This window comes from Chaetodon trifascialis, chromosome 7, assembly GCF_039877785.1.
Source record: "Chaetodon trifascialis isolate fChaTrf1 chromosome 7, fChaTrf1.hap1, whole genome shotgun sequence".
In the NCBI taxonomy this organism is placed as follows: Eukaryota; Metazoa; Chordata; class Actinopteri; order Chaetodontiformes; family Chaetodontidae; genus Chaetodon; species Chaetodon trifascialis.
Window position 1 is genome coordinate 13,741,574 of NC_092062.1, and position 27,384 is coordinate 13,768,957.

General features: G+C 40.2%; 1 protein-coding gene across 1 annotated transcript; it reads left to right on the forward strand.

Moving 5' to 3' along the window:
• On the forward strand, positions 1-26,195 carry LOC139333884 (lysophosphatidylcholine acyltransferase 1). Its single transcript, XM_070966569.1, has 14 exons — positions 1-473; positions 5,635-5,774; positions 7,365-7,579; positions 14,266-14,378; positions 14,718-14,778; positions 15,331-15,389; positions 17,665-17,699; positions 18,659-18,713; positions 19,115-19,197; positions 19,690-19,815; positions 20,461-20,614; positions 21,037-21,135; positions 21,646-21,787; positions 22,043-26,195. Exons 1-14 carry the CDS (start codon positions 351-353, stop codon positions 22,270-22,272), a joined length of 1,635 nt encoding a protein of 544 aa, XP_070822670.1. The 5' UTR covers positions 1-350; the 3' UTR covers positions 22,273-26,195.
• The last annotated feature ends 1,189 nt before the right edge of the window (positions 26,196-27,384 follow it).

Below are 27,384 nucleotides of genomic sequence, written 5' to 3' on the forward strand. Positions count from 1 at the left end.
AGAGGAATCGTGGCTCCGTTAGCATCAAGAGCTAGCGGACTGGTACTGGGGAACACGGTGTGGAGGAAGGCGTCCTGCGCACTGTAGGCAGAAAGATATCGGTGACTTCAAATATCCCCAGCTAATCCTTGAGCTAACCATTATCCCTCCATGCTGTCCGGGAAAGAAAGATAGCAGTAATAACCCTGCACTGCCACCTCACTTAGCTACCGTGCAAGGCAGATAAGGGTAACTGCGTTTTGCGTGAACAGTCTACCTTTCAGGCAGACCTTTTTTTTTTTTTTTTTTTTTTTTTTTTTTTTGGAATATTAAGAATAGAGCTGTAACCTCGACTAACGTTACTTGTGACAATGAGGTTGCCGAGTAACAGACAATGTGCGATGGAAGGAGATGGAAAAAAGATGGACCAAGCTCCTCCGTTCAGAAACCCTTTTGTGCACGTCCTGAAATTCACCCCTCTGGAAAAGGCAAAGGTAAATCATGTTTGCAGGCAGATGATTTACTCTCGTACAGACACGTTAGCTAGCTGTTTTAATGCTTAGTAGAACATTAACACCTTAGTGCGACACAGCGGAGAGGCTGTCACCATCGTTCAACTTGGCAATTTTTCCTTGTTGCATGTAGTCAGCTGAGCTAGTTTTAGCTAGCCAGCTAACAGTAGCTGCATACATGTTGCTTTCTCCCCTCTCTTCTTGGCGTGCTGCCTTGCTTTAATGATGCTCGAGACGGCTGAGAGTCTTATTTTTTTTAAGTAATGGCCATTTAGCTGCAGCGGCGGCGTGTATTTCACACACGGATATGAAAAAGACGAAAAGCAACCCCTCTCACTCAGGAATCTGCTAACAATCCACTAAAATGAAATACAGCTATTTGAGCATGGCCGCCTGTCCAGGATGGGCCTAGCTTGTTGCTCTTTACCTGTTAGGACAGCAAGTAGAAACGAGCATGTAGTTTGGTAGCTTTTACTAAGATTTCCTGGGTTGGGAACTATTAAATGTGTCATTTATTGTAAATACGGCACCGTTTTCTAGCTTCCTTTTGCGTTTATTTCTTGCTTTGTTGGTTATCATAGTGTGTCCCATTCAACCAGCAACCAACACGTGTGGAGGGTGGAGAATGGGATGGAGATCTGACAGTCGTGTTCGTTTTGAGATGTTTTCTCTGGCTGTTTAAGTTCTCACGTTTTGTTCTCGTTTGAGATAACTTCCTGGCCTGATTAAGTTTTGCAATTTTGCAGCATAGAGCACACGTGCAGCCCCGCTGTCCATTATTGCTGTTGATAATCAGATTTAGAGCTTTCAGGCTTCTCTGCAAAAGGTGTCAACCTGCAGGCTGCTTCAAGCTCCCATACACTGGTTTTGATTTTTTTAAGCTCCATTGTCCAAAAACTATGCAATGTGTCATTGGGATGCAGCCTGCAGAGATGTTACAGAAATAGAAATAGAAATAGTTACAGAAGTGTGTGTGTGTGTGTGTGTGTGTGTGTGTGTGTGTGTGTGTGTGTGTGTGTGTATGTCTCCTCTTTGAGCATTTAAGAGTACACTGAGCGAATAGATCCTGGTTCACTGAAACATACAACAATACACATATTGACAGTGACGTAGGGATTTGGATAAGGTTTGAGGGCCAGTTTTTGTTGTCTCGATGGACTTAAGAATCTGTGTCCCATTTAAACACTATATATTATAGTACTTGCATGCATTCAAGTTGCTTGATATGAGTGTATTGTTGGTGGACTCTTACAACCTATCTTAGTTATTGTTTGTCTAATGAAGATAAACAAATGAATACAGGTGTTATATCTTCGGGAAACCAGTTTCCCTTCTTCATGTAAAGCTTCCAAATATGAAATTGGCTGCAGCTTTCCAAAGTATCAGTTTCAGTGACGTCCTGCAGCATGTCTAGTATTATTTCCTGTGAGTACTAAACAGCAAAGCACATTACTTTCTCAGACATTAACTGCCAAAATTGTCACCATAATGATAAGTATGTGGAGAGTGTGCTGCTGAGTGTTTGTAAACAGTGTGATATGGGGAAACAGCTGTGAGGTATTTTCAGTAACTGTTCAGTCTAATGGAAGATCCTCAGTTTTAAGACTGGTGCTACTCTGGCGTAGCGGGTATGACAGCCTATCTTGTTACAAGTAAGAATAGTGACACAGGGAGGTTCTAGGGAAGTGTGAAAGCTTGTTTGCCACACTTTGTGATGACGTGCACATTAAAATTAGAATAATTTATTTTGACAACTGTGCCACATGTGTTATAACGTTACATTAGAGAAGTCAGAGAAGCTAGGTGCTCAAAACCAGTTTCTGTAGACACTAAGTGCTGATCCAAAAGTGAGTCATAAGGTGATGGAATCCAGTTTCCTGGTTGTTCAGATGTAACTGAGATAACTGAGAACAACTGTTTCCAGCATGTTGTGCTGGATTAGTTTTGCATCCCCAGCACCATGAGGAAGACGCAGTCTGAACTGAAACTCCGGCTAGACTAGAGCCAAAAGTGATGAGATAGTTCTGTCGACTAGTTGCTGAGCCAGCAGACATGGACCCACAGAATCTGTTCCTCGGTTCAAAGAAAAAGGGGATTGTTGTATGTGTCCATTATTTATTGAAAGTACCGTTCTGAGAAACAGACTGTAACTGAATGGCATGAGATGACTCAGGATTGTTTCACCTGTGTAACAATTACTGAAATTAACCTATGCATAGAAGGTGTTTGTGTTTGTGTATGTGTGTGTGTGTGTGTGTGTGTGTGTGTGTGTGTGTGTGTTGAAATAGTTGGCCAGAGAAGGATAATATTGTCTGTCTTTTGATAAGTCAATCATGTTTTGCCTGTATTATATTTGTAAAACCCTCCATAGTGCTCTCTAGGATGTGTAACAGATGGTAATAAGAAGATAATATCGTCCGTATGAGTTTTGTTGAATTAACCCAGGTCATGAGCGTATGCTTGGTGTTAGACCATGAAACTGTTTTTTCTGCCTAAGTGCAGATGAAAGACCGAATACTAGTAGAATAAATAGAATAGAATAGGTAGAATTAAAAACTAACCTCTTTGTGACATGTCGAATTGTTGCTCATCGCACAAGAGTCTGTGCAGTAGTCTGTACAGTTTAGAGGAAGTAGAGACCTTTCACTTCTTTACAAACTTGTGAACTTTTGGGGGTTTTCATGACCTGTGGGGTTCTGGTTCAGAAAAGGGGACATAGGGTGGATATGTCTGACTAACAGCCACATTAAATCAGTTGCCCTGAATCTTCCTGTAACTGTGTAGACTTGAAGATACTCGTCAGTAAGCTATACTGCAATTCAGCAACCTGACCTTTCAGTCCATAGGAAAAAGCTCTTGTAGATTCGCACCTTGATTGGCTAATTCATTGATCTACAGAACTGGTTGGCATTAACCTAGTGTGAGAACATGTTGTTGTGTTTTTGTTACAGATTTAGTTGTGTCAGCAGATATTCCAGTCTTAGTCTAGCCTTAAACCTTAGAAGTTGGTATTGTGTCAAGAGGGCAAGCTGCTAATGTTTCAGTTGATTTCATTCCCATTATAGCTTTGACAAGCCTAATTTACATTCGTTGTGTGATTATTGGGGAACCCAAAGACCTAAATCTGTTTTGATCCTGCCAAAGCAGCAATGAGTCAATAGCTTATTCCCACAATATATAGATCAGTATTTAGCAGCAGAATTGGGCAACTGATGTGTTCCTCCCAAGAGCAGTTGTCTGTCTTCATGCTAGTAGCTAAATCCATCACAGTGTGAGATTTTAAATACATTTCAAAACATATGGCTATCAAGATAATGCTCTGATAGTTATTGAAGTATTAATTTAGTTTTATATGGCCTGCTACCACACAGAACAACCTTACCAAAGAGTCTGAGAAACTGAGCGCTCTGCTGCACCTTCTCTCCAACATTAAACACAGTCCCACGAAGAAATCAATCAGGCTTGTAAAAGTGAAACATCTGCATATTCAAAACAGGAAGTTTGTTCACATGTCTCTACGACCACTCAAAAGGTTACAGCTCAAGCTCTCTGTCAGTTTGAAATTCTTTGCTTTATTTAACACAACTTCCTGCTTCAGTGTGAATTTCGTCAAGACAAGTCAATGAAACCAGATAGAAAGCATGGTTTGTGTTAAAAGAAAAACAGTAAAAAGAAGGGTAAATGGGGATCAGCAATGTGATGGGCCACAGGCTTAGAAAAGCAATCGCTGGCAAAGTCATCTGGTTTTGACAAGAGAGAATACACATTTAATCTACTTTGAGGTTAGTGTGAAACTGCCTTTAAAACATATACTTGTATTCACACACACATGGTCTAAATCACCTCCCCTTTGGTTGCAAATGAAAATGTAGACTGGTTTTTACCTTGCAATGTCTTCTTCATCAGTGCAGAAGTGATGACAGCAGACTGATAACACAATGGTTCACAACTGACTGCAAATGGCTACACCTTCAGCACAGAGTTCAGCTTTTTTAGATGAGCCTATGATTTTAATGCCAAGAAGTCATTTTACACTGTTGTTAAGTTGGCCTCTATAATATAATTCCCAAGGTGCATTAGTCCAGATGAGTGTTTATTTTGTTTTCTTGGTCACTTTGAAGACTGTGACAGGTGTTATTGCTTGAATTTAAAGATGCCTTTTAATGCAATGCCAGAGTTAACTCTAACTCCTATATAATCTTTCTGCTTTTGTAGCATTGCCTTTGTTTTAATTCAAAGTGACATTCATGCATTCTCATGCTTTGGGTCTGAATAAATTTTTTAACAAATGCATTATACAGTGCTCTAAAGCATTCCCAGCAAGGCCCATTTTATCACAGGAAAAAGTGCCGGTACTTACTCAGTTGTTTGTTCTATCTTGTGCAAAAGTGTATGCTTGATGTTTGTATAAAAGACATCTATGTGTGGTGGACACGTATAATTAATTCATGTGTCTTAAGAGGATCTTGGGAAAGTAAACAGTTTTGAGGATGATGAAAATGCAGTGTGTGTGCAGTTAGTGTGTAATGTAATTTTGCCCCATACCTGACACAACGCATGCCAACATAACATAGGCATGGTTATTTCTCAAAACACAAGTGTCTTTTTTGGGAAAGAAAAAATGTGTGAAGTGTTACTGTAAGACTAACTCCTCTCTATCTCCAAATGTGTTTGCCACTTGTTTCTGTAGTTTAACAAGCAAGCTTTAGATTGATTAATTTAAATTGACCATACTGTCAGACAAGACCTCTCTCAGGATAACATAGTGCGGATAGCCTTCATTCTCCACAGTAGTGGTAGCTATCAGGACAAATATTGACAGAAGATAAGCACTGTTATCTCGGACTCATAACAAGCTGAAAAGAAAACAGTCACCACTGCACCCAAACACTGAAGTGCCAGTCTTCACGGATAAAGAGCTTATGCTATATGTGCTAACATTCACATGCTAATGTTTGTGTATGTGGCTATTGGAAGTATACCTATACACACAAGGACTTCATTGCTTTTCATAAGATGGAGCTCTCATTGTTTTCTGATCAGCTTTCTTTCAAACTGTTACGGTGCCAACATGACAAAACATGTATTGTTGGATCTGTTTCTTTAACCCTTTTCATTTTCTCTTTTCCTCAATCTCTTCCAGATTGCATTAATGACAGTCACACTGTTCCCCATCCGTCTACTCATAGCTGCATTCATGATGCTTCTGGCTTGGCCTTTTGCCTTCCTGGCGACAGTAGGGCGCTCGGAGACTACTGTTGAACACCAGTGCCTCTGGAGGAGGTGGGTGCTTTGTTATGCTTACACATTATGTTTGTTTAAAGGTGAATTTTGTATTTGAAGAACTGCCATTCTTACAAACAAGCACTATTTCAACATGTGCCTCGCAAAAACGTGCAGCATGTTTGGACTAGACACCAGTATTGTAGAATGCTGTGGGCAGTTAGCCATACAATTTACGATGGTGCTTTTAGTATGAGTAGAAAATCACATAGCTCAAATATGCAACTTCATGTGCAAGTTTTCTGACTCCAAACAGTAAGACTATATTGCAGGATTCTTTTGTTTTTGCTCTTTTGTGCAGTGTTACTTACTGATAAGTTTATTGATACCTTAGTCTAGACTAGTAGTCCATTGATGGTTCTTACAACCACCTGTGGCTTTTAGAATGTAACTATGATAAAGGAACTGAAAAGTCCAACACGTCTCAATTCCAGTTTTAGGTAAAAGAAAAAAACAATCACAATGTCATGTCACCTATCTCATTTTATTCAGTCATTCTTGAGCTTTGATTGTGCAGTCATTTCACCCTCTGCCTCAGCCTTGTGCTCCACACTCCCTGATTTGTATGTGTAATGTCCAAGAAACTCCCTCAGCTGCAACAGGTCTCGTCTTGAATACTCGCCTCAAACAAAAGACTAAAATTACCACTTGAAAGGTTAATGAACAAGAAGGTGAATAATGTCATATTTTTGTGGGAGATTTGTTAAGACGATGCTTGTTATTTCAATGTGTAGGTAGGTTGCTGAGAGCGGTTTAGAGAGAAGAATTGACTGGCTGTTTCAAGATACACATTGGGGAAGTACTTGGCCTGTATGATCAAGTTATCAGAAAATAAGATGTTCCTGTGCCAGTGTCACAAAACAGCCCACGTACAGTATGTCAAACAGCGCCCAGACAAGACTCAAAACGTCTGGAGCGAAGTTATTTGGAGTAATGAGACCAAACTGGAGTTAAACTTAATGCTCACAACCATAAACACTGTGTTTTAGCCTATGATGAAAAGTACACCATCCCCACTGTAATACATGGAGGTGGATCTGTGATGGTTTGGGGGTGTGTGAGCTACAGCAGCACAGGGAATGTAGTTAGAATTGATGGCAGTATTGGAATGGCCATCACACTCTCCTGACCTCAGTATCATTGAGCTACATTGGGGAAATCTCAATTGTGCAGTTTGTGAATTTATGGTACCTGGAGGCTTTTTGCCAACAAGAATGGGCAGCTTTACCAGCTGAGAAAATAAATTGCCTCCATCCACCATTTTAAGAAAAGTTAGCAATCGATCATTGATGCTCAAAGGGGCAATACACAGTACTGAGAGGAGAGCTACGGGTATGCAAATTTTGAATGGGGGCCATATTAGTGTTTTTTTATTGCTTTATTTTGTTTAATGATTGTGCTTTGACCCATCACACATGTTTTTTTAACAATGGTACACATCTTACAATTTCTGCCAGAGGTATGTAAATACATGAGCACAACTGTATGCATCTGTGCATCCATTACATTAGCCAGGGTTGGAGATTTTTATCACCACCTGCAGTTTAAATGAAAAGTCCTGCTCACGCATGCATGCATCTTGTTTTCTAGACTGGTGGACATAATTCTGAAGATCATCATGCGGGTCATGTGGTTTGCTGGAGGTTTCCATTGGATGACTGTGAAAGGACGAAGGGCACTTCCAGCAGAAGCACCCATCCTCACCCTGGCACCCCACTCTTCATACTTTGATGCCATCCCTGTTACGATGACAATGGCCTCAATTGTCATGAAGGCCGAGAGCAAGGACATACCTCTCTGGGGCAGTAAGTAACAAAGGATATATTGCTGTCATTGCTGCCTCTGTGAATATAACCTATATTGTCAGAACAGTTGATCTAAGCACTCCAATCTGAAAAAGTACTGAAGTACAGAATCTCTAAGGATGGGCACAGTTATTACTCAGACTTGTTCAGGCACATGTGAGATGCAGGGAAGGTTAAGTATTTCCAGTATGTGTCTTGTGTTGCTATGTGCTTTGAGGCAAAGCCAGTTTGTTAACAGCAGGTCATAGCTGTCTCTGTGATTTCGCTGCTTTATTAGTAAAGGGAGGAGGTTGCCCAATCTACTTTGCAGAATTCTTTTACGTGCAGAGCTGACGGCTCTTCATGTAAACAACTTGGCTAATGTTCTCATTGGTGTTATACCAGGAAATGTGTAAACGCACACAAAAATAATGTAAGCATTTGTTACTTCCAAAAATAAGACCTTGGATTTGTCAGCTCTGACTCAGCAAGTTAATTCTGTAAAACATTCAGAATTTATATCTACAGTTCTGCAGTGTTGTGACATACAATAGTCCTGTTGACATAAAGCTGTAGATGAGAAAGCAGAACTCAAATGTTGCTCTCCACATTAATGATCACACTGTGACTGGGGAAGGAAAATAACTCAGGAGTAACTCACAACAACCATTAAAATACATAGTGTCAACCTAAATCTCTGACTGCATTCAAAGAATATGGTTTCCCAAATGAAATCATTAACTTGCTGCTCTTGCCAATAAACAGTTTGAGGAAGACTTAATTGTGAGTTTATCAGTTGTTGTGGTATCACCACTGCCAGTGGTGGATCTAGTGATGGCAGGATCATTTAGATCGCTAGCTGGAGCCATTGTCTGTGCACCACCCAAGGCCACATGCAGTCGTCCTTGCTCATCTGCAGTCAGTCAGTACACACGTTAGTAAAACTGCAGATCCTATTAGCTAGCTTGCATGTTCAGTTACCTTTCTAGTTGCCAGTTCAGGCATTTCTTCTGTCCTTGGCAGCAGGACATACAGTAAAGCCTAGGTGTGTGTTATTTTAGCCTTCCTTTCTCCTCCTCCTGCTCTGCCTCCTAAGTCAGTAATTGGCCACTTTGTTACATCCAGGCTGAGTGAAGCTTGCCAAGTTACTGCAGCCTTGCTTGGCTTGTATTGCAGGACTGAGACACATTTACTCATTAGCATTGTCATTACCATCAACATACAACCAGCCAAGATGATGTTTTGAAGCAACCTCAGGAGCATAAACACTGGATACATGTTGCACTTGCTTTATCATTTATTATTTGTGAGTCAGACAAATGTTTAAAGGTTATTCACTAGTATCTGTTCAAACTAAGTTTGACTAGTCATGTTGGCCTTGCTGTAGGAACCAGACACCAATGCCTGGTCAAGCAAGTTGAATCCAGAATAAGCATTAAGACCCGATCAGCCACAGTGACGTGTGTAGAGTGTCTCTCAGGGTACGAGCTAGAGTCCTAATCCCTTCCTGTCAGCAGACAGCTCACAGTTGGAAACAATTTCTACTTTTCATGGCCTCACTCTCTCCTTTCTTCCACTTCTGTTATGCTAACTTGTGTCTCTCTATTTGTAAATCTCAGAGCTTCCTAAACTTTAATTCTTTTTGAGCCGTCATATTTCACACGTTTAACTTGTGCATTCAAAACTCAGTTTCACTGTTCTTACAAATGTTCATGTGGAGTTGGAGACATTAGGAAATTCAGGCTTTTTTGATACACATATGGTGGTTTGGCCTTGTCTCGGTCAGTATGGCAGGGATTTGCATCTCTATTACAACAGGGCTGCCTGCTTGAAGGTGTGGCTGATGTCTCAACCGATGACCACTCCTCTTGAGTGGATGAGGTCAAAGGGGCGGCTGTAAAACGGTGGATAAACACATTTAATTTGCTCTAAATTCTTTGCAATAAAAGTCCCCTGCTATTTTTGCCGCCAGTGTTTTCCATCACACAGAACAGGAGGCAAAAGAAGCTGTTTACCTCTTGGTGGTGAGCTGTTTGCAAAGGCTCAGAAAGAGCCTGTTGTCTGCAGCTCTTCATCTAACATCTCACCATGGCTGCTTCTGTTTGTGCTCTTCCCCTGCAGTATTAGTAGTTTTTATTGAAGAATAGCCGATAACAAAGCTCCACTACACGTTAGTAATAAACACATTTCATTTCCGATAAATTCTTCACAATAAAGGTTTATTTTGTCATTTAAATGCTTTACTCATTAAGCAGTAAATAATGGGTTTTCATCAGCAGTAACTCAACACGATTGCTATATAGCTGAAAGCAAATTTAAAGAAACCGTAAAATAAAGCAGATATTTGAAAGTACAAACAGGGGCAGTGAAGAGAATTAAACTTCATACCACAAAGATTCAGTTATAAGTTACAAAAGTACAAAAGAGAGCGGACACACAGTTGAGTCTTGCAACACACACTTGTTTGAGGTGGAAAAGGGGTATTATGACAGGTTGGCTGTGGTCGGTGTCGCAACCTGCCTGGAGTCCTGTCAGGTGTGCTTAGATCTGTGGCCAAAAGTGCCACTGGACAAGGCCTTTAAGTACTCATGGCCTCAGACACGATGTTACAGATATGAGTCTAGAAAGATTAGGGCATAAAGCAAAACTATGAAGGAGGGTTACCACTGAAGCTTTGCATTTGCCACATAAAGGTGACACCTCTGGGTTCATGTTATTTAGTGTCTCCTTGGAGTGTGAATTGAATGAGGAAGAAGTTGTTGTTGCTCTCCAGTCTATATTTCATCTGTAGCTGTATGAAGGAAGCAAGATAATTTATATACAGGTCTCCCATAAGATAGATGCCTACTCAGCTCCATGTAGGGAAAACTCCAATCTATTGAAAACTTCCATTAAGTAATGTTATCAGTCTGGGCAAACGTGTAGTCAGCATCAAGAGAGTGTCACGAGGTCAGTGGGTGTTCCTCTCTTTGTATACACAATATTAAAAATTGTCTGAGGTTGAAGATATTGTCCATTTGGTATGAAACCTGTCTGACCTGTATGGTCATGTATATTTTTTCTATGACTGTCTTTTCCCTTAAGGGGTTTAACCTTCAAATATTGACATTTTACGCAAACACCCCATTTTGGGGTTTTTCAGTATTATCGCGAGCTGTTATCTTGTTTGTTATTGTCCAATCACTTTCTGTTTTTCTGAGCTGTCGAGTCAGTAGTTTGTGTGGCTTGTCATTGAAGTATTTGTGTGTCATTGAAAGTATTTTTGCTTTGTTTAAAGGAATGCTTTACTTATTTTTTGCTGGTGATTTTGTGGCATTCATATTTCAGTGTTGCTGTTTTTACATGTGAAACAGTACAGGGTAGATGTGCACTTTTTTTTGTCATTGTATTATTTGTTCTCCTGATTATTTTAATATGGTATTATTTTCCTCTTGTCTAAACAGTCTCTCTATACAGCTTTGAATGTCTCCCAGTATGCAGGGAGAAGGTCCGTTTTTTTTTTCCACAACAATCAGTTTTTGGTAAGTAAGGAGGATTTAATCTCAAAGAACTGTGTGGATTATCCATATGATCTAAATGTAGTGAAAAGGTGAGGGAGTTGTGGTCTGAAATCACAATGCTGCTATATTTAGCATTCACTGTAAAGGGTATGAGTTTCACTTTGATGAGGAAATGGTCTATTCTAAAGGAATTGTGGACAGGTGAATAGAATAAATAGTCCGTACCTGAAGGATTCATTGTTCTCCACATGTCCAGGATGTTTGCATAGTTGGTGTTCAGAAATTCACGTGAGGCATTTCTTGAAAGTCTCCTGGTGGAGGATCTATTAAGATATGTATCCAAGCTGTATTAAAGTCTCCAGCAATTACTGAGTTTGTCTGGGAAGTATCCAGTACCAGTGCTAAGACTTTTTGAAAAAATACAGGCTTAACTGTGTTGGGGGTATATTGTATATTGATTTCTCCAATTAATGTAACTTTGTCAGTATTATGTTGTTTTTTTTTCCTTGTAAAAAGCCTGTGCTTAGAATGGCTAGCAAATCCTCTTGCTTTGGCTGAAGAGGTTAAGTAGTATACTGTGTCCCTATCCACTTCCTTCTTAACCTGCTGTTTGAGACACTTTTCCAGTGGGCCTCTTAGGCCAGTGACTTTAAGTGGACCAGAACCATACCTCTGTTTTCCTGGCTTTTTTAGGCTGCGTGCATTCCAAAATGTGACACTCTACTCCCCTCTAATATTGTTATTCTGACCAGTAGAGTATCATTAGTATCAGTATGCAGCATCTGGATGAATGGTCATCCCTTCTCTCCCACTTCACCACTACAGCCCACCCCTCCACTGCTGTGAGCATCCAAGTCTTCTACCACCACTCAAACCCTCTTCCCAAAGTCAACACACACACACACACACACACACACACACACACACACACACACACACACACACACACACACACACACACACACACACACACACACATTACCTGCTCAACTGACAAGAGGTTAACGCTTCATTGTTGTAAAGTTGCTATCAGGTCTGGTTCTATTTATTTTACAGTTATCTCACATTACAGAGTATCATTCAGTAGCACTGAATTAGTCCTAAGTCCTAAACAAGTATTTAAGCTCAGGATGAGATGCCTGACAAACAGTGACAGTGCGATCATGATGCATTAGAAAGTAGAATGAAAAATCATATATAATATTTGCTGTATGGAAGGGGGCCTGTGTGTGCGTGCATGTGTGTGTGTGTTCGGTTCGCTTTTGGCAGGTCCATTGCTCTCTGTCAGTGAGAGGGTGATTCTAATGTCATGTCTCCTTGAGCGTCCTTCTAAGTCATCACATTTTTCAGTTCGCTTCTCCACTTCAGAGTTCAGGTGATCGACTTGACGTTGAAGTGCGGTGACATCGTCTGAGTAGTGTGTGGCAGCGTTTTCCATGTCTTTGCTTGTGTTCATGTGAGGCCGTAGTTGTTTCAAGGGCTCTAATGTATTTCTTTGGTAGTTGTAGCCAATTCATCTCTGAGCATGTTGTGTACGGGTATCAATAGTGGTGCATATGTCGTAATTAATCTGGGCGACTTCATCTCATAGAATAATAATGGCTGCCAATAGTGCACAGTTTGGTGGGTCTGCCTCCTTGCTCATATCGTCCGGTATTACCACATCACTCGAGCCTGAGCTTGATTCAGGCCTAGTTGTTTATCTTTATTCTTGACCGATTCTTGTCTTTATTCATTGCACTGTGTGTATGTGTGTGTGAGAGCGAGCTCGTCACTTCAACAAACTCTCAAATGCGCAACCTCAGATGAAAGGCGCGAGCAATTCACACTTGTAGCTGACGACTCGCCTCTTTCAACACCTTGTCACCCAAGATCATTGTCATTCATCCCCTGTAACAAGGTCTGAGGTGGTGAACACAGTAAGACACAATGACATGTGTTGTGACAAGAAGACTTGTCTAAAATATTTATCTATAATTTAATACTATAATAATAATAATAATAATAATACAATATCTATAATTTAATCTATAAGGTTGAAATATTGTGTATTACAGCCAGTCTGTACCTTTTATCACATTCTTCAATAATCAAATTACATTTTACGTGCAGCTGAAATGTGTGGTACTTTACAGCATGCATCAGCATTTTTGGCGTCGGTTCACGTATCCTGGAAGATTTCAATGTCCCGTACTAATGGGGACATTGAAACTCCGGTTTGGTCGAAATAAACTCGTAATTTACCGAAAAGGGAGAGGAGCAAGAGAGAGGGCAGATATCAGAGAAGCAGCAGGGGAAAACGGCATGTAGAGCTGGAATATTTTCAGGTCATTTTCACACTTTTTGGAATCATTGTTGTAAATAAGTCAGTTTTGCTGATTTGCTTCCTCACACATGTTGGGGTTGGGTTGACTGTTTACCCCTGCTTCCAGCCTTTGTGATGGATGTAATCTCTTGTTAGTGAGGCCCATAAATGCTCATGTTTCCTGATCTATTTTTAGTTTGAAGCTATTCAGTAAATTGCCATCATTAAGTATTGCCCCTCAGTAATGCCTCTTCCTTTCCTCTACACAGTGATAAATAAATTGTTCCATTGAAAATGATAAGCAAACATTTTTAGCTGATGTTTTGCCTATCTATCTATCTATCTATCTATCTATCTATCTATCTATCTATCTATCTATCTATCTATCTATCTATCTATCTATCTATCTATCTATCTATCTATCTATCTACGAGGCTTTTTATTAAACGGCGCTTTACATTTATATGAATGCCTCATTAACACAGAGGTATGTTTCAGTACGCCCTCATTCTTCCACTCTTCACCCCTGTGCAGCTCAGTTGTGGAGTGATTTGGATACAAGTGCTTTAAGGACACCAGTAGAGCAGCAGTTGATGTAAAGAGGAGGTTTGCTCTCTTCCCTGGCCAGCTTTTCTAAGTACAGTGAAGTGTTTGTGCTACTGAATATATTGGACTATTTGCAAGTTGTGACATAATGCCCAGTGCAAAAAAATGTATTGGTTCAGGCAGCACAGACATTATCTGTGTTACTAGCTTAAGTGACATTCACTGACATTCACTAAACCACTAAATGCAGTAGATACAGATCGCACAGAGAAGCTGTTGTTGCTTAGCTGTCAGAAGAAAACAAGTGTTTGCGTCATCATTTGTATTTACTCTGGTCTTTCTCTGCTTGCTTCTAGCTTTGATAAAGTACATCAGGCCAGTGTTTGTATCACGGTCGGACCAGGACTCCAGAAAGAAGACTGTGGAGGAGATCAGACGCAGAGCCCACTCTGGAGGGGAATGGCCTCAGGTAAATGAATGGAAATTTCTACAAACAGCATTGTATGTGGTTGTATTCACACACATACACAACAGCATCAGATTTTAACATTACTAGCATTTTATTTACCTTTTTTTAACATCTACTGCATACAAAACGGAGAACAACGATATTAAGCAACAGTCATTTTTAAACTGTGACGTACTGCTTTAGTTTTTTTGATGAAACAACAACCTGCACATCTCAAAGACAGCAGCTTGCAACATAATGGAAGCCAACACACATTTACGCTTTGTACATTTTCAAAATGCTGTTGTTAAGTGTTTAGGATTTTTTTTCCTGTATTGAACCATTCCTTCTTTCCTATAGATCATGATTTTTCCAGAGGGAACATGCACCAATAGATCTTGCCTAATCACCTTTAAGCCAGGTAAAGCCATCTCCATCATCATTTTTCTTCCCATTCAGCTTTCTTCTTTTTTTCCTTAATTTCGCAGTCATGCTGCAAGCTGTTTATTCACAGCATGCACTGATGCTGTATGCCATACTCAACCAAGTGGGCATATTGACTTCTTACTTTCTGAAATAACACATTGAATTCATGTCCAGTTTAGCTTTAAGTGTGGTGTGCGGTCTAAAATCATTGTTGGCATTGCTATGGTTTGAATTAAGATCTGAACGTTTAAATCTAAGTTTAACCTGACATTAAGACTGTGACTATGAGACTAACATCTCTGATATGCAAGGAGGTATGAAATAGGGTCTATTTATGGCTGATGGTCTGTATTTGGCAGATGTTTACATAAAGAAAATCACTGCATTTATATTCCTCCACTGATGTTTTAACGTTTCATTACTGGATGCAGTTTCTCAAACATGAAATTATTTTCTGATTTGTGTGCTCCTGTTCTCAACCCAGTTTATTGTTTATGCAAACATTTCTAATTGAAATAAATCTTTTATGTCTTCCTTGCTCTTGCAGGGGCCTTCATCCCAGCTGTACCAGTGCAGCCTGTGGTGATTCGTTACCCTAATAAACTGGTAAGATTGTTTATGAATACTTAAGTCATGCAGCTTAAAGGAACAAGTATTTGTAGAAAAATCCCAATCACATTGTTGTACGTTTGTTTTGCACAATCAGTTAATATCTGTTTAATATTGGAAATGTTGTAATATCAGAAAGATAGGCGAGTGACTCCACATGATTGCTCAAACACTGGTTTTCATGTAGATTAATCATTAAACACCTTCCCACTAATCCCCATCAACAGTCTTCTATAGTCTGTTCATCCGTTCATCTCACACATGGTAAACTTTAATACAAACTTAACCCTCAAGAGTACTAAGAGTATGTAGCAACTGTGTCCACGTACACAAGGATCATGTTATGCAAAGTGAAGCCAAAACTTAATTGTTGCAGTGGTAGGAGATGAAATTTTATGAAGCGCCTGCAATGCTAAAATGTTAGTGCTCTGCGTTAGGTCTAGGAGGCAGTTGTAGTGTGTGTGTGTATGTATGTATGTATGTATGTATGTATGTATGTATGTATGTATGTATGTATGTATGTATGTATACTATGCATGCCCTGTGGCATGCTTGGCATCTTGCCAGAGTCTCACTCAGTGGGTCGGTTAAGATCTTGCCGGTCACACGGTGGGAAGAAAGATATTGTGGATTATATAGTACCCATGAAGAAGAAAATGTTCTGAATAATGCAGAAGGATTTTGTAAACTCAGCAGAATACCGTACGTTAGCCTGAGAGCTTCCTCGTGTAATTATATAGCGTAATTACTTGAGTGTCATCTTCAAAGCTCCAAGGGTCGGGTTGTATTTTGTGCTCAAACGGAACGAGATCATGTGATGTGTTGTTTCACTTTTCTGGGAATCAAATGTGTTCATAGCTCTTCAGAGCAGCCACGCTCGAAGACTGGGTGAACAGGCGATATTGTTTAAATATGGGATAACATCGCTCATCACAACAGGGAGGGATTTTTCGAATCCGCTGGAATATCAGCTTCATCCATGTGGATTCTCACAACCAATTCGCCTCTTACTGTCGTTTGTAAAAAATGAGTGCCTTAATGTTTCTGTGTTAACCACAGATTAGGTTTAAAATGCAATTAATGTGTAAAAGAACAATCATCATCATCGTCACACTAGAACTGCCTGCATGGTGCTTTGTTCACTGACTGCCTGTGTGCGCTCACACTGCCGTGCTAAACAGATATTATGTGGGTCTGTATTTTGTAATCCAGTCGAGTGAGTTTGTATGTTTCTGTATGTAGATGCAGCATGCTGTGGGCATGGGACTCATGGCCAGAGCAGCAGTTTTGAGTGACTGCATTATTTTGTTTTATTTATGAATCAATCATTTACATCTGTTTATTTAGTTTGTGATTCAAATTTCCTTCTCATTGTGCTTCAAAAAAAGCCCATGGCAATAGTTATATAAAGGTAAAGCTTTGAAGAAGAAAGCATGAGTTTGCCCTGCTCAGGTTTCAGCAGCTTTGCGTGTTAGCCTACAGGCCACAAATTGAGTCTTCAGTAGACACCTACTGGCAGGCCAAAGAGGCTGTTTTAGTGGAAGTTGTTTAAGTCTGGCTATGAGAGGAATTCAGTGAAGCGTGCACAGCAACTTTGTGATGGCCTGACTGGAAATCTGGCTAATCATGATATGACTGAGAAGGCACATCCAAGTCACTGCTCAGGCTTGTTAGTGAGGCTATGGAAAACCAATTTTAACTGAGGACATTGTGAGAAGGAATGTTTTGAGGATCTTTTAAATCCAGCAAACCTCTACCTTCTTCTGCTGAGTGACGGTAGTGCGTAGATATTCTGCAATGTTTGAGGTCAGTTGCAGAACTCACAAGTGTTACTAAAGTGAATGTTGCTGTCTTTTCATGCACTATAGTAACTCCAGCAGTCCTCTCTTTTCACAGTAACCTGATGACAAAACCGTCCATGTAAAACAGAACACAGGTTTTCTTTTTAAGTTGAAAGAATAACCTGGTTATCACAAGTTTAGACCTGACTACATGTCAGACCTGAGCTGGGATTTTTAAATATCCACATTTGTATTTGCAATAACACGCACATTTAAATAGTGTGTTTTTGAGTAGTCAGTGCAAGGCAGTGCATGGGAACTGATTTCCTGCCTTAACCTGATTATACAGTAATGTGGTTTCTGGCTTGCAAATGAGCATGAAATGTTTGCCCTCCTATTTAGTGCAAGAACAGCTATGGGAAGGAAGGAAGGAAGTTAACAACTGAACAGTTGTTTTTATTTTAATCTGTCAAATAATATACTTTTTACAGGACACAATCACATGGACGTGGCAAGGGCCCGGAGCGTGAGTACACAATTTCTTCATCTCATATGTGCTGTGCTTCACTTTCTACAGTAGACAGTGTGTCTGTACTCTGTACTCTGTCTTTTTAATAAAATGTAAACTATTGATAAAATCAATTCCTACATCAGCTCAAGTACAAATGTTGAAACTTAATATAATCAGATAATGCTGATTTGTGCTCTTTCAGACAACACTTACACACCAACAGTGACTGATAAATATAATAATGATGAGTAGATGTTTTCTGTAGGCTTAGTGATGGTGTCTCTGTCTTTTCTCAAGAAAATACATTATGTATTTATATACCTATTTATTAAAGCACTTAAATTCTTAAATTACACTCACTATCATGTGTCACAGCGCAGCCTGCCATTGATCACATTCTACAACTCAAGTGCAGGCTACTATTTTGGAAATGACCATTGTGGTCTGAACCAGAATCTCTGCAGTGAGCTCTCAAATAGACTGGAAGCAGATTAACTATGGCTGGAGGAGAGAGACTGCCCTTGTTATCTGTCTCTGGTGTGTCCTCTCAATACTATGTCCTGGTTTGGTTCGGCTTCCATCATTACAGTCGGTCTCTGAACACAGTTGGCTGTCTTCCCACCTCAGATGAACAAAACTGTAAATTATGTGACTAAATCTCTAAAAGAAGCACACAGACTCAAGCATATGCACATAAAGTGCCATTTCCTTCAAAACATGTCATAGTAAGTTCAATACTAATATGACATGCTTATATTCTTTTGTTCTTATGTTCCAAATTGAGGTTAGATGCATCTCTAAATTATTGAAAAAAGCTGGTCCATATAAACATGTGTAGTATGAAAAAAGTAGTGGAAAAAGCGAAGCATGTCTTCTCAGTTTTAAATCATTTGCCCCATGAGTAGAGATCCCAGTCAAGTCTCTTTGTGGATGCACTTGTTTATAGTTGTTGATGATGTCCTGTTGTTATCCAGGTTTGAAATCTTGTGGCTGACACTCTGCCAGTTGCACAACGAGTTTGTGATCGAGGTAAGTGTGACGATATCTCTCACATGCTGCATGTGTTAATCTGAGCGGAGATCATCCGCTGCATTGCTGGTGCTGATCACTGCACTTCGAGAATGCCAAATTATTAAATTAAATGTGTGCATGTGGAAGCGGCTGATGTCACTGATTCCATCCTGTACTTTATGTTTTGAAGATTCTCCTTTCTCTGTGTTATTAATTTGTTTTTGCAAATTCAAAAAAATCTTAGTTTCATTTTGTGTATAAATATTTGTCCACAATAAAGAGAATACACACTGTATATTTGTAAGTACATACCTTTATTAAAATGCCCAGACATACACGGAAGACATCTATACATATATAAGAAGTCTCTCGTGAAGTTTGATACCTGGCTGATTAATTGTTTTCCACTCTCTCTGCAGTTCCTTCCTGTCTACACGCCCTCAGAGGAGGAGAAAAGGAACCCTGCTCTCTTTGCTATCAATGTGAGGCGAGTCATGGCGAAGTAAGTTCAAATGCGTTGTTCATACAGTATGTAGTAATGTATCCTTTGAATGGACAAAAAGCAAAGTTGACTTGGGCCAATAAGAAAATATAACTTTAATATATACTTTTTAGAAACATTTTAGTGTCCTTGATCGTCTCCTGTGCATGTGTTAGTCATGTGTAAGGTCATAAATGTCATCCCGCTTTGAGTTGGACACCTGAACCATTATTGGAATTCTGAACCACCCAGCATTGCTATCCATAGAAACTCTGTGAGAGTGCTCAGGTTACACAGGCTTCTTGGGTCCTCATACACACCCACTCTCTGTGCTTCACCACTTCAAGCCTGGGATGGGAAACCCAAGTTCTGCACATAGACAGAAAAACATGTACACATTGTTCTCAACATCTAAGTAACTGTATCGGCTACTACATTGGCCCAATAAGCCTTCAGCGATGTTTGTATCGATTAGCTCATATGGATGCGCCGTCTCTTCTGTGCTCTGCTCAGGGCCCTGGGGGTACCCATCACAGACTATTCATTTGAAGACTGCCAGCTGGCCATGGCAGAAGGCCAACTGAGACTGCCAGTCGACACCTGTCTGCTGGAGTATGCCAAGCTTGTCAGGAGACTGGGGTGAGTCACTCAAACCTTCCAATGCAATACTCCCATCAAAGAGAGCCAAGGAAGGGGCAAAAGGGTGATACGGGGGCAAAATACTCACCAAACACCGCAGGGACCCGGATTCAGTTTCATGGCTGGTGCACTTTTGGCATGGCTGTGCATTCAGCACAACTTCTTATGTGCGTGGATGGGAAGGCAGTTGGGGATTGTGTCCCTGTGACTGCTGGTGATTCCCACTGGTTGCTCATGTGCCTGCACAGGGGGGATCGGAAGGGGGACGCTGTGATCTGCACACACGGTGCGGTTTCTTGATGAAACCCCTTTCTGGCAGGTGAAAAGAAGTAACTGGTGACACGATGTGCATTTTATTGGAGGAGACTACATGACTACTCCCAACAGTTGGCAGTGACAAGGATCGGGGAGAGAAAAGGAGGAGGGGGACAGAGGACAGAGGAGGAAAAATGTAAAGATATTTGAGAAAATGCTGGGAACATTTTGATGTAATTTAACTTGACAAAGTCAAGTTTACTGACTCTATTTCTTTTTTGTTTTTTCCTGTTCTTGCTTTCATTTTTGATTGTGCTTTTCTCCATTTCCTCGTTGACACTGTGGCCAAGTTATTAATTAACATGAAGTCCCTTCCCCTTGCTGTCCCAGGCTGAAACCCAAGAACACTGAGAAGGTTCTGCAGGAGTACGGGAACAGAGCCAGGAAGCTGGAGGGACAGAAGCTGGACTTGGACGACTTTGCTCAATTCCTCGACGTGCCAGTTTCAGACATGCTGCGAGACATGTTCGCTCTTTTTGATGAGGTAAAGACTGTGGAGATTTTTCACTCTAAACCACGATAGCTTGCGTTGTGTCAGTTGTGGCACAAAACAGTTGCGATATATAACTAGAGGTGTGATGTGTATGTGGTAAGCAATCTATGCTTCATTTTATCTTCAGCATGAATAAGCTCCAAGCAGTAAGATGACAAAGTGCTTCCATAAAAACAGTTAAGACTGGAACTTATCACAGCACCTTGCTTTTCGTTATAAAATATTATATTATACCTTATATTATTAGGTATATATTTGCAGCATGGTGCTCAAACACTGAGGGTTTTATTGCATCGACGTGTTCATGACCTAAACAACAATCACCCGCAGCTACTTATGTGAAATAAATAAATATGTAGCCTTGTTCACATCCTCTGTCGTTGGCAACGTGTTGTTTTCTCTCGTTTTTCCAGCATGAAGATAACTGCATGGATATCAGAGAATACGTGATAGCCTTATCTGTCGTATGCAGACCTGCCAAAACTCTGGAAACGATGAAATTGGCCTTCAAGGTATGTTCTGTACGCTTATCTAACCACCAGGCACAATAGAGTTTTCTATGCTCGCTTAGGATCAGGACATTAAAAAAAAAATAAAAAAGATGCCACTTATTGTCGGTTGTCTGGTGTTTTGCACTGCAGAGTCATGACATAGTTCTTTCCATCATTAGTTTGTAGCACACTGATGCATGTTTTCCCCATGTCCATGCTCCAATCTGCCTTTCGTAACATCAAATGAAAAGACTCATCTGTCCTTGTGGCTACATGAAAACCCAATAGCTTGAGTTAGTCGTCATGTTTTTACGTCAATTGCTTTAAATAATCCTTAAAGTTGAGCAAGTTCTGTGACCTTAGAGCTCACGCAACCCATTATGTACAGATTTCTTATTTATAATACCACCAATTACTAGAGAAAGGGCACCCACTGAAAGCGCAGTTTAGCTGGCTCCTAATCTGCCAAGCCTGTCAGTGGCATGCCTGAAGGCAAAGTCAAAGAGATGACATCTGCGGTTCTTCCTCCAGATGTTTGAGGCAGAGGAGGACGGTGCCATCACAGAGATGGAGTTGGCAGTTATCCTGAAGACAGCTTTAGGAGTGACTCACCTCAGCGTGTCACATCTGTTTACTGCCATCGACACTGAAGACACAGGGAAAATCACATTTGGTAAGAGACTGAATAAAGTCAAACACTGGTTACTGGTTGACCCACATATTTATTAATGGAATCTTAGTGTTGATCTTTGCTTGGTCATCAATAGAGTAGTCATCTTTCCTGTGTTTTCTCGCCCTCTCAGTGAGGAGCAGTAGATTCAACAACCAGGCCACTTCACTTTCAAGTGCAGTCTCTCTGTGCATGCCTTGAAGCCTTTTTGTCTCATGTTGCCTTTGCCTGTGGCGCCCTCTTGTGGTCTCTCCACAGACAAGTTCAGAAGCTTTGTGGAGCAGCATCCAGACTTTGCTGAGGACTACCTGTACACAGAAAACACAGGCTTCCACAGCGGTCCCTGCCACCGTCACCAAACGAAGCCCAGCCTGTCCTCCCCGAACCCGCAAGGCACTGCCACCTCCAAAACAGCTAACGGTATCTGCCCCGACTTCAGCCCCAACGACCACGGCGCAGTAGACGGACTCCTCAAGAAACACAACTGAAAGGGTTTTAAAACGTAGTGGAAGAAAACTGACACCTCTCCTGGTGAGAGGGCCGTGTGTGGGTGGGGCAGAGGGTAGTTAGTTACTTAAGTAAAGGGACTATATTTCAGTAACCACAACAACAAAAATGAAGAAGTTTACCTTACCCTTTTTTATTAGTATTGTGTCCATGAAATTTCTGAGGTTATTTTCAGCCAGGTAACAGTTTATTTTGTTATAAATTCCTCTTTTCTTTTTTTTTAGTTTTCATAGCAAGGATCGTCAAAATGCCAAACAATGGCTGTGTCAGATACAATGCTTGAATACTTGAAGGGCAAGCACTTATAAAAATCCCCAGGGCAAATGTTTAATTTTTTTCTTTTCCCTCCAACATAGTTACTAACTGTGCATGTTTTCTGACATGAGGGAAGCAAGAAAAAAACCACAAGCCCTGGACAGTGAAGTCAAATTTGTAGTGAAATCAGTGTTCATTTCTCTTTTTATTTGTAACTTTTATCTGTTTCCTCTCTAATGGTAGCTGCCTTTTTAACTGAAAGTGCAGAATGCATGGGCTCATGTTATTTTGAGCAGTGTTGTGGATTGTTCATCTAAAGAAGGAAGACCTGAGGGTACCAGTGACAATTCTGTGACTGCTTGTATTGAGTTACAGCCACATTTGAGGTAAACTCAGGTCTCTGTTAGCTGACGGTCATAATTGCTATGAGCCTGTGTATATATATATACATATATATACACAATGATACATTTGATTTAGCTCAGGGTTCAGTGACAAAAATGAAAAATTTAACTTGTATGATGTCATCATTTTTGACACTCACTGGGTTATGTGCATGTCTTTGTTTTCTTAGGACATCAGTACTCTTCTGCCCAGTCATTCCTCATTCACATCTTCACCTTTCTTTCAGGTTGGCAAATTCAAGTGTCTTTTTTTTGTTTGTTTGTTTTTTTATTGTTAAAATTACACAACGTGGACCAAAAATACATTGGGGGATTTCATGTCACCCGTCATGTTTGTACTGCCCTTTTCAGTCAGTGGTGTAATGGCGGTAAAGAGGGGGGACTCAGTGTGTGGCCATTGAAAGCACATGTAGTTAGGTGGCTTTGTAGGGTAATCTAAAGGCAAGGTCGTGCTGCTCTCCTTTCTGCCTTCCGCTGCCACATTTATAACCACTCCTACCCTTTTCACACACTGTTATTCCCACTGTTCCACTATGTGTCGAAGGATGTAATAAACACCAACCCCTTAGTCACCTGGAAATTTGACCTTCATGCTACATTTCGGATGTGCATGGGACAAAACTGTGCTGTTTTCATTCAGTGTTACTCGTGTTTTCAAAGCGATCCAGGCACCTTAGCAGTCAGTCTCATTTGAGGGACCAGACCGGAATTGGAAATTATCCACCTGGGGTACTACTTAATCCTTGTTTATTCGACCATCATTAGTTTTTGCTAATGGTGGTCTAATTGACACAAATATATTTGTTACTGAATGTGAATAATGACTTTTTAGCACCCTGACATGCAGCCTGTGGCCATAAAATGGGTTTATAACCACAGGCCAGATGGGCCGAATGTTTCCAAGTTGGATTAAAATTAAGGAATATTTAAGATTACAAATTTCTGTCTCAGATCAGTCAAATAGTCGATGTGTTCTTTGGAGGCCTATAAATTATTGATTTTAAGACATTGATTATTGGAATTTAGTGAGTTTAATTCAAGAAAATGTCTCTGAAATTACAATCATTTGCCAACAATTGGCTGGTTTTTATCTTCTTTCTGTCTGGAAGCCCACAAAATAACCTAATACTTCCACCCTCCCTCCCCCCCCCCCCCAAACACACACACCTCTCAACATGCACCGTGCTTTACGTCGTGTCATTTTATAGGACAACTAATTGTTAAAGGGAATACCTCTGAAACACATCAGTCTGTTTGTAGCCAGATGTTCTTGGGATCTGTGCATTCACAGTTTGATTCTGTTGACTTTTTTTTTTTTTAATTCTTGAAGTTCACTGTGTCAGTGAGCCTCACATTCCCACCACATTCATGACCTTGCATACTGTACACGTGTCCCCCGTCATGGCTTTCGGTGAAGCAATATTTCACATCTCTTAAGCCTTCTCAAGATGTACGCTTTTGAAGAGTTCTGATATGTATTTTGAATATTCCAAATGCAGGACATTTTGTGAATTTTTGATATACGTATATGAATGATTTTTATTTTCACTGCCATGACAAAGATCTGTGATCTTCTCTGCAGATTGTATCGATGGTGAAAAATGAGCCACATTTTTTTCCTCCCTTTTGTATAATAATACTGCAATTGTTTTGTGCTGTATTCCTCCTACACAGTGTAAAGTTTTATTGTTGTTATTACTCTTATCGCTGAGTTGACTGCTTAGAAACAAAATGCAGATTTCTTATGGAAACCGATAGCCTTGAATCTATAGAATTTTTATGCTCAAAAAGAGAATGTATAGACAATCTTGTCACAATCAGAAGCTACTCAAAGTGCTGATCTCCAGTGGACATTTTCCGAAGAAATCACGGTTTTCAGATGTACACTTTTTATCCCATTCAAACCCTCTCTCCATTGACTTTATGTTTTACGTTTAAGGTGTGCAAGTTGTATTAAGCAAAGCGTGAGTGTGTCCAGGCCCTGAGGTGATGTCTGCCACTACATGACGGGCCGCATCGCACAAACACTCCTGACTGTACACACACATAAACTAACATTATATGTTCAATCACAATCTTTTAGTATCCCCCCCCCTTACTACTTTTAAAATTCTATGTATTTGTGCTTGCACTTTAGATTATTTTCTTTATTTTTTAAAGAAATATCACATTGCTGTAAAGCATGTTAAGTTTGTAGGTTACAGTATTGTAGCTCAATTTTATTAATATGATATTTACATTCATATATTTGCTGCAATAATGGGAGCACAGAGGAAAGTAGGGGTCACACATTAGAGGAATCTGTCCCTTTCCCTGAATTTGTTTTTCATACTGTAAGAAAGATTTCGGTTAGTTTGAACCCACTTTGTAGACCTACTCTTCTGCTTTGTCTCAGGATTGTGGACATTTTGTAGCTTGAAACGACTTTGTAAACTCGTAGGACTCGTCAACAACGTACAGATTCGAAAGACTGAAAACTGTTTGCACCGTGGAATGGATAAGTATTAAATGTACTCCTGAGTGATGTGATTTTACAGCAGGTGGTCAGTTCTACTGTTCACTCTGTGTGTATGAGGGAACCATACTGTTGTTGTACATAGGTGAGGAATCTCATTGTGAATTATTACTGAAGCGTACAATTCAAGACCTGACCCACTATGAAATGTATTGAGCCACTGAAACTCCTCATGCAGTTTTTATTTATTTTCAACAAACATTTCCATTTGAACATCTAAAGGAGGTTATATTTCATCAGCAAGTCAAATATGTACATTTATATATATTCAATATTTACATTTGAGCAATTCTCCATTGGGGCTATATGAAAATACTGGGTCCATTTCTTTTTCACACTTGTTTCTCTTCCCTTTATTTCAAATACCTCAGTAGAGGGCAATCTCATTTTTCTACTTGCTGTCAATCTGAGAAAATGTTAACCTGCAAGAGATGAACTTGTATTTATGCTACTGCTGCCTGCTTACCACAGTTTGTCCGGCAGTGAGCCTAAGACGAAAGACTTGTGTACTCTGGCAGAGCGATAGTGTCTTTCTGATGGCTTACTGTCTGGACCAAGAAACTGAACTCTGTTTTCTCTGTAGCTTTACTTCCTGTCTTTTTCTATACTCAACAGGTTTTATTTTATTAATGCATTTTGATGATGAAGAGTCATTACTGCAAGCTACTTTGAAATTGTCTGTTCAGGACTGCTATGATATAACTTGTTGATGTGACTCTTGGATTGAATTAAAAAAAAGAAACATTACCACACTGTTGTGCCGCTGTTGCACTGGTGATTGATACGTGTGTGTTTTCAGTAGATGGAGATGTGGAATGTGTTGTGTGAGTGTGTTGTATGAGGAGCTGAGGAATGAGCGAAGTACTTGCTGTAACATGTTCACAGTGTACTGTACTTTGGCCACATGTTCACATCATACATATCACAAACAATGATGAGAGATGATCTCAGTTTAGCCATCACAAACATCCCTTACTGTACTTCTGCTCACCTGCAGGCATATTGCAGAAATGTCTCCCTCTAGAGGTGACATTGTGGCCATGCAGCCTTGAGCATTGAGTGCCATTGCATCAGCTGTGCTGTATTGAAGTTTCTCAAAATTCTTCAAATAGCTGTGCTGCACATAATTCCCATTTCAGGAGATGTGTGATGGAAGACCCTTGCAGCAGGAATCAATGTCATCAATATTAGTGAATGTGACGGTCAATATCTTTGAAATGAAATGTCTGATATATGATGTGGGTCCAAATTGGCGAAATTGCGTTTACCATTAAATCAAAGCTCTCCTTTGCTCGGCCCGGCCTTGCTTTCATTGATTGCATGTTGATGTCTACAGATGATGTGTCCCTCACTGACATGCAGAAGGCCATTGGGTGGGATTTTTTTTTTTTTAAAGACAGTGATTGAAGGATTTCTACTGGCAACGTAGTATGTTATTACTCATTTAATGATGTTTTTCTTGCCTGACTGTCTTTAATTTGTGTTGAAAGATGTCAGATACCCTCCTGTCTCCCTGCGTGGTTGACTGATTAGTAGACTTTTTGGCACAATAGTCTGAACTTTTAATTAGCCGTGCTGTGGTGGCATGGGTTGTTCCACTGTGGTCCTGACTGAAATATCTCAACAACTGTCTCACAGTTCATCATGAAGTTTTGTGCAGAAATTCATGGAGCCCAGAGGATGAATCCTAATGACGTTGGCGATCCGGACTTTTCCTCTTCAACCTGTCTCACTTGTCCTGAGAAATATCAGGACATGTTTTTAATGTCAATCTCAGCTATTTTGAATTCAGTGACAATGAGGAAATGTTATCTTGCTAATACCAAACCAAGATGGTGAACTTGATAAACTTTGCAGTTGCTACACATCAGCATGAGCATGTTGCTGTGCATGCATCCAGCCTCACAGAGCAGCTGTGA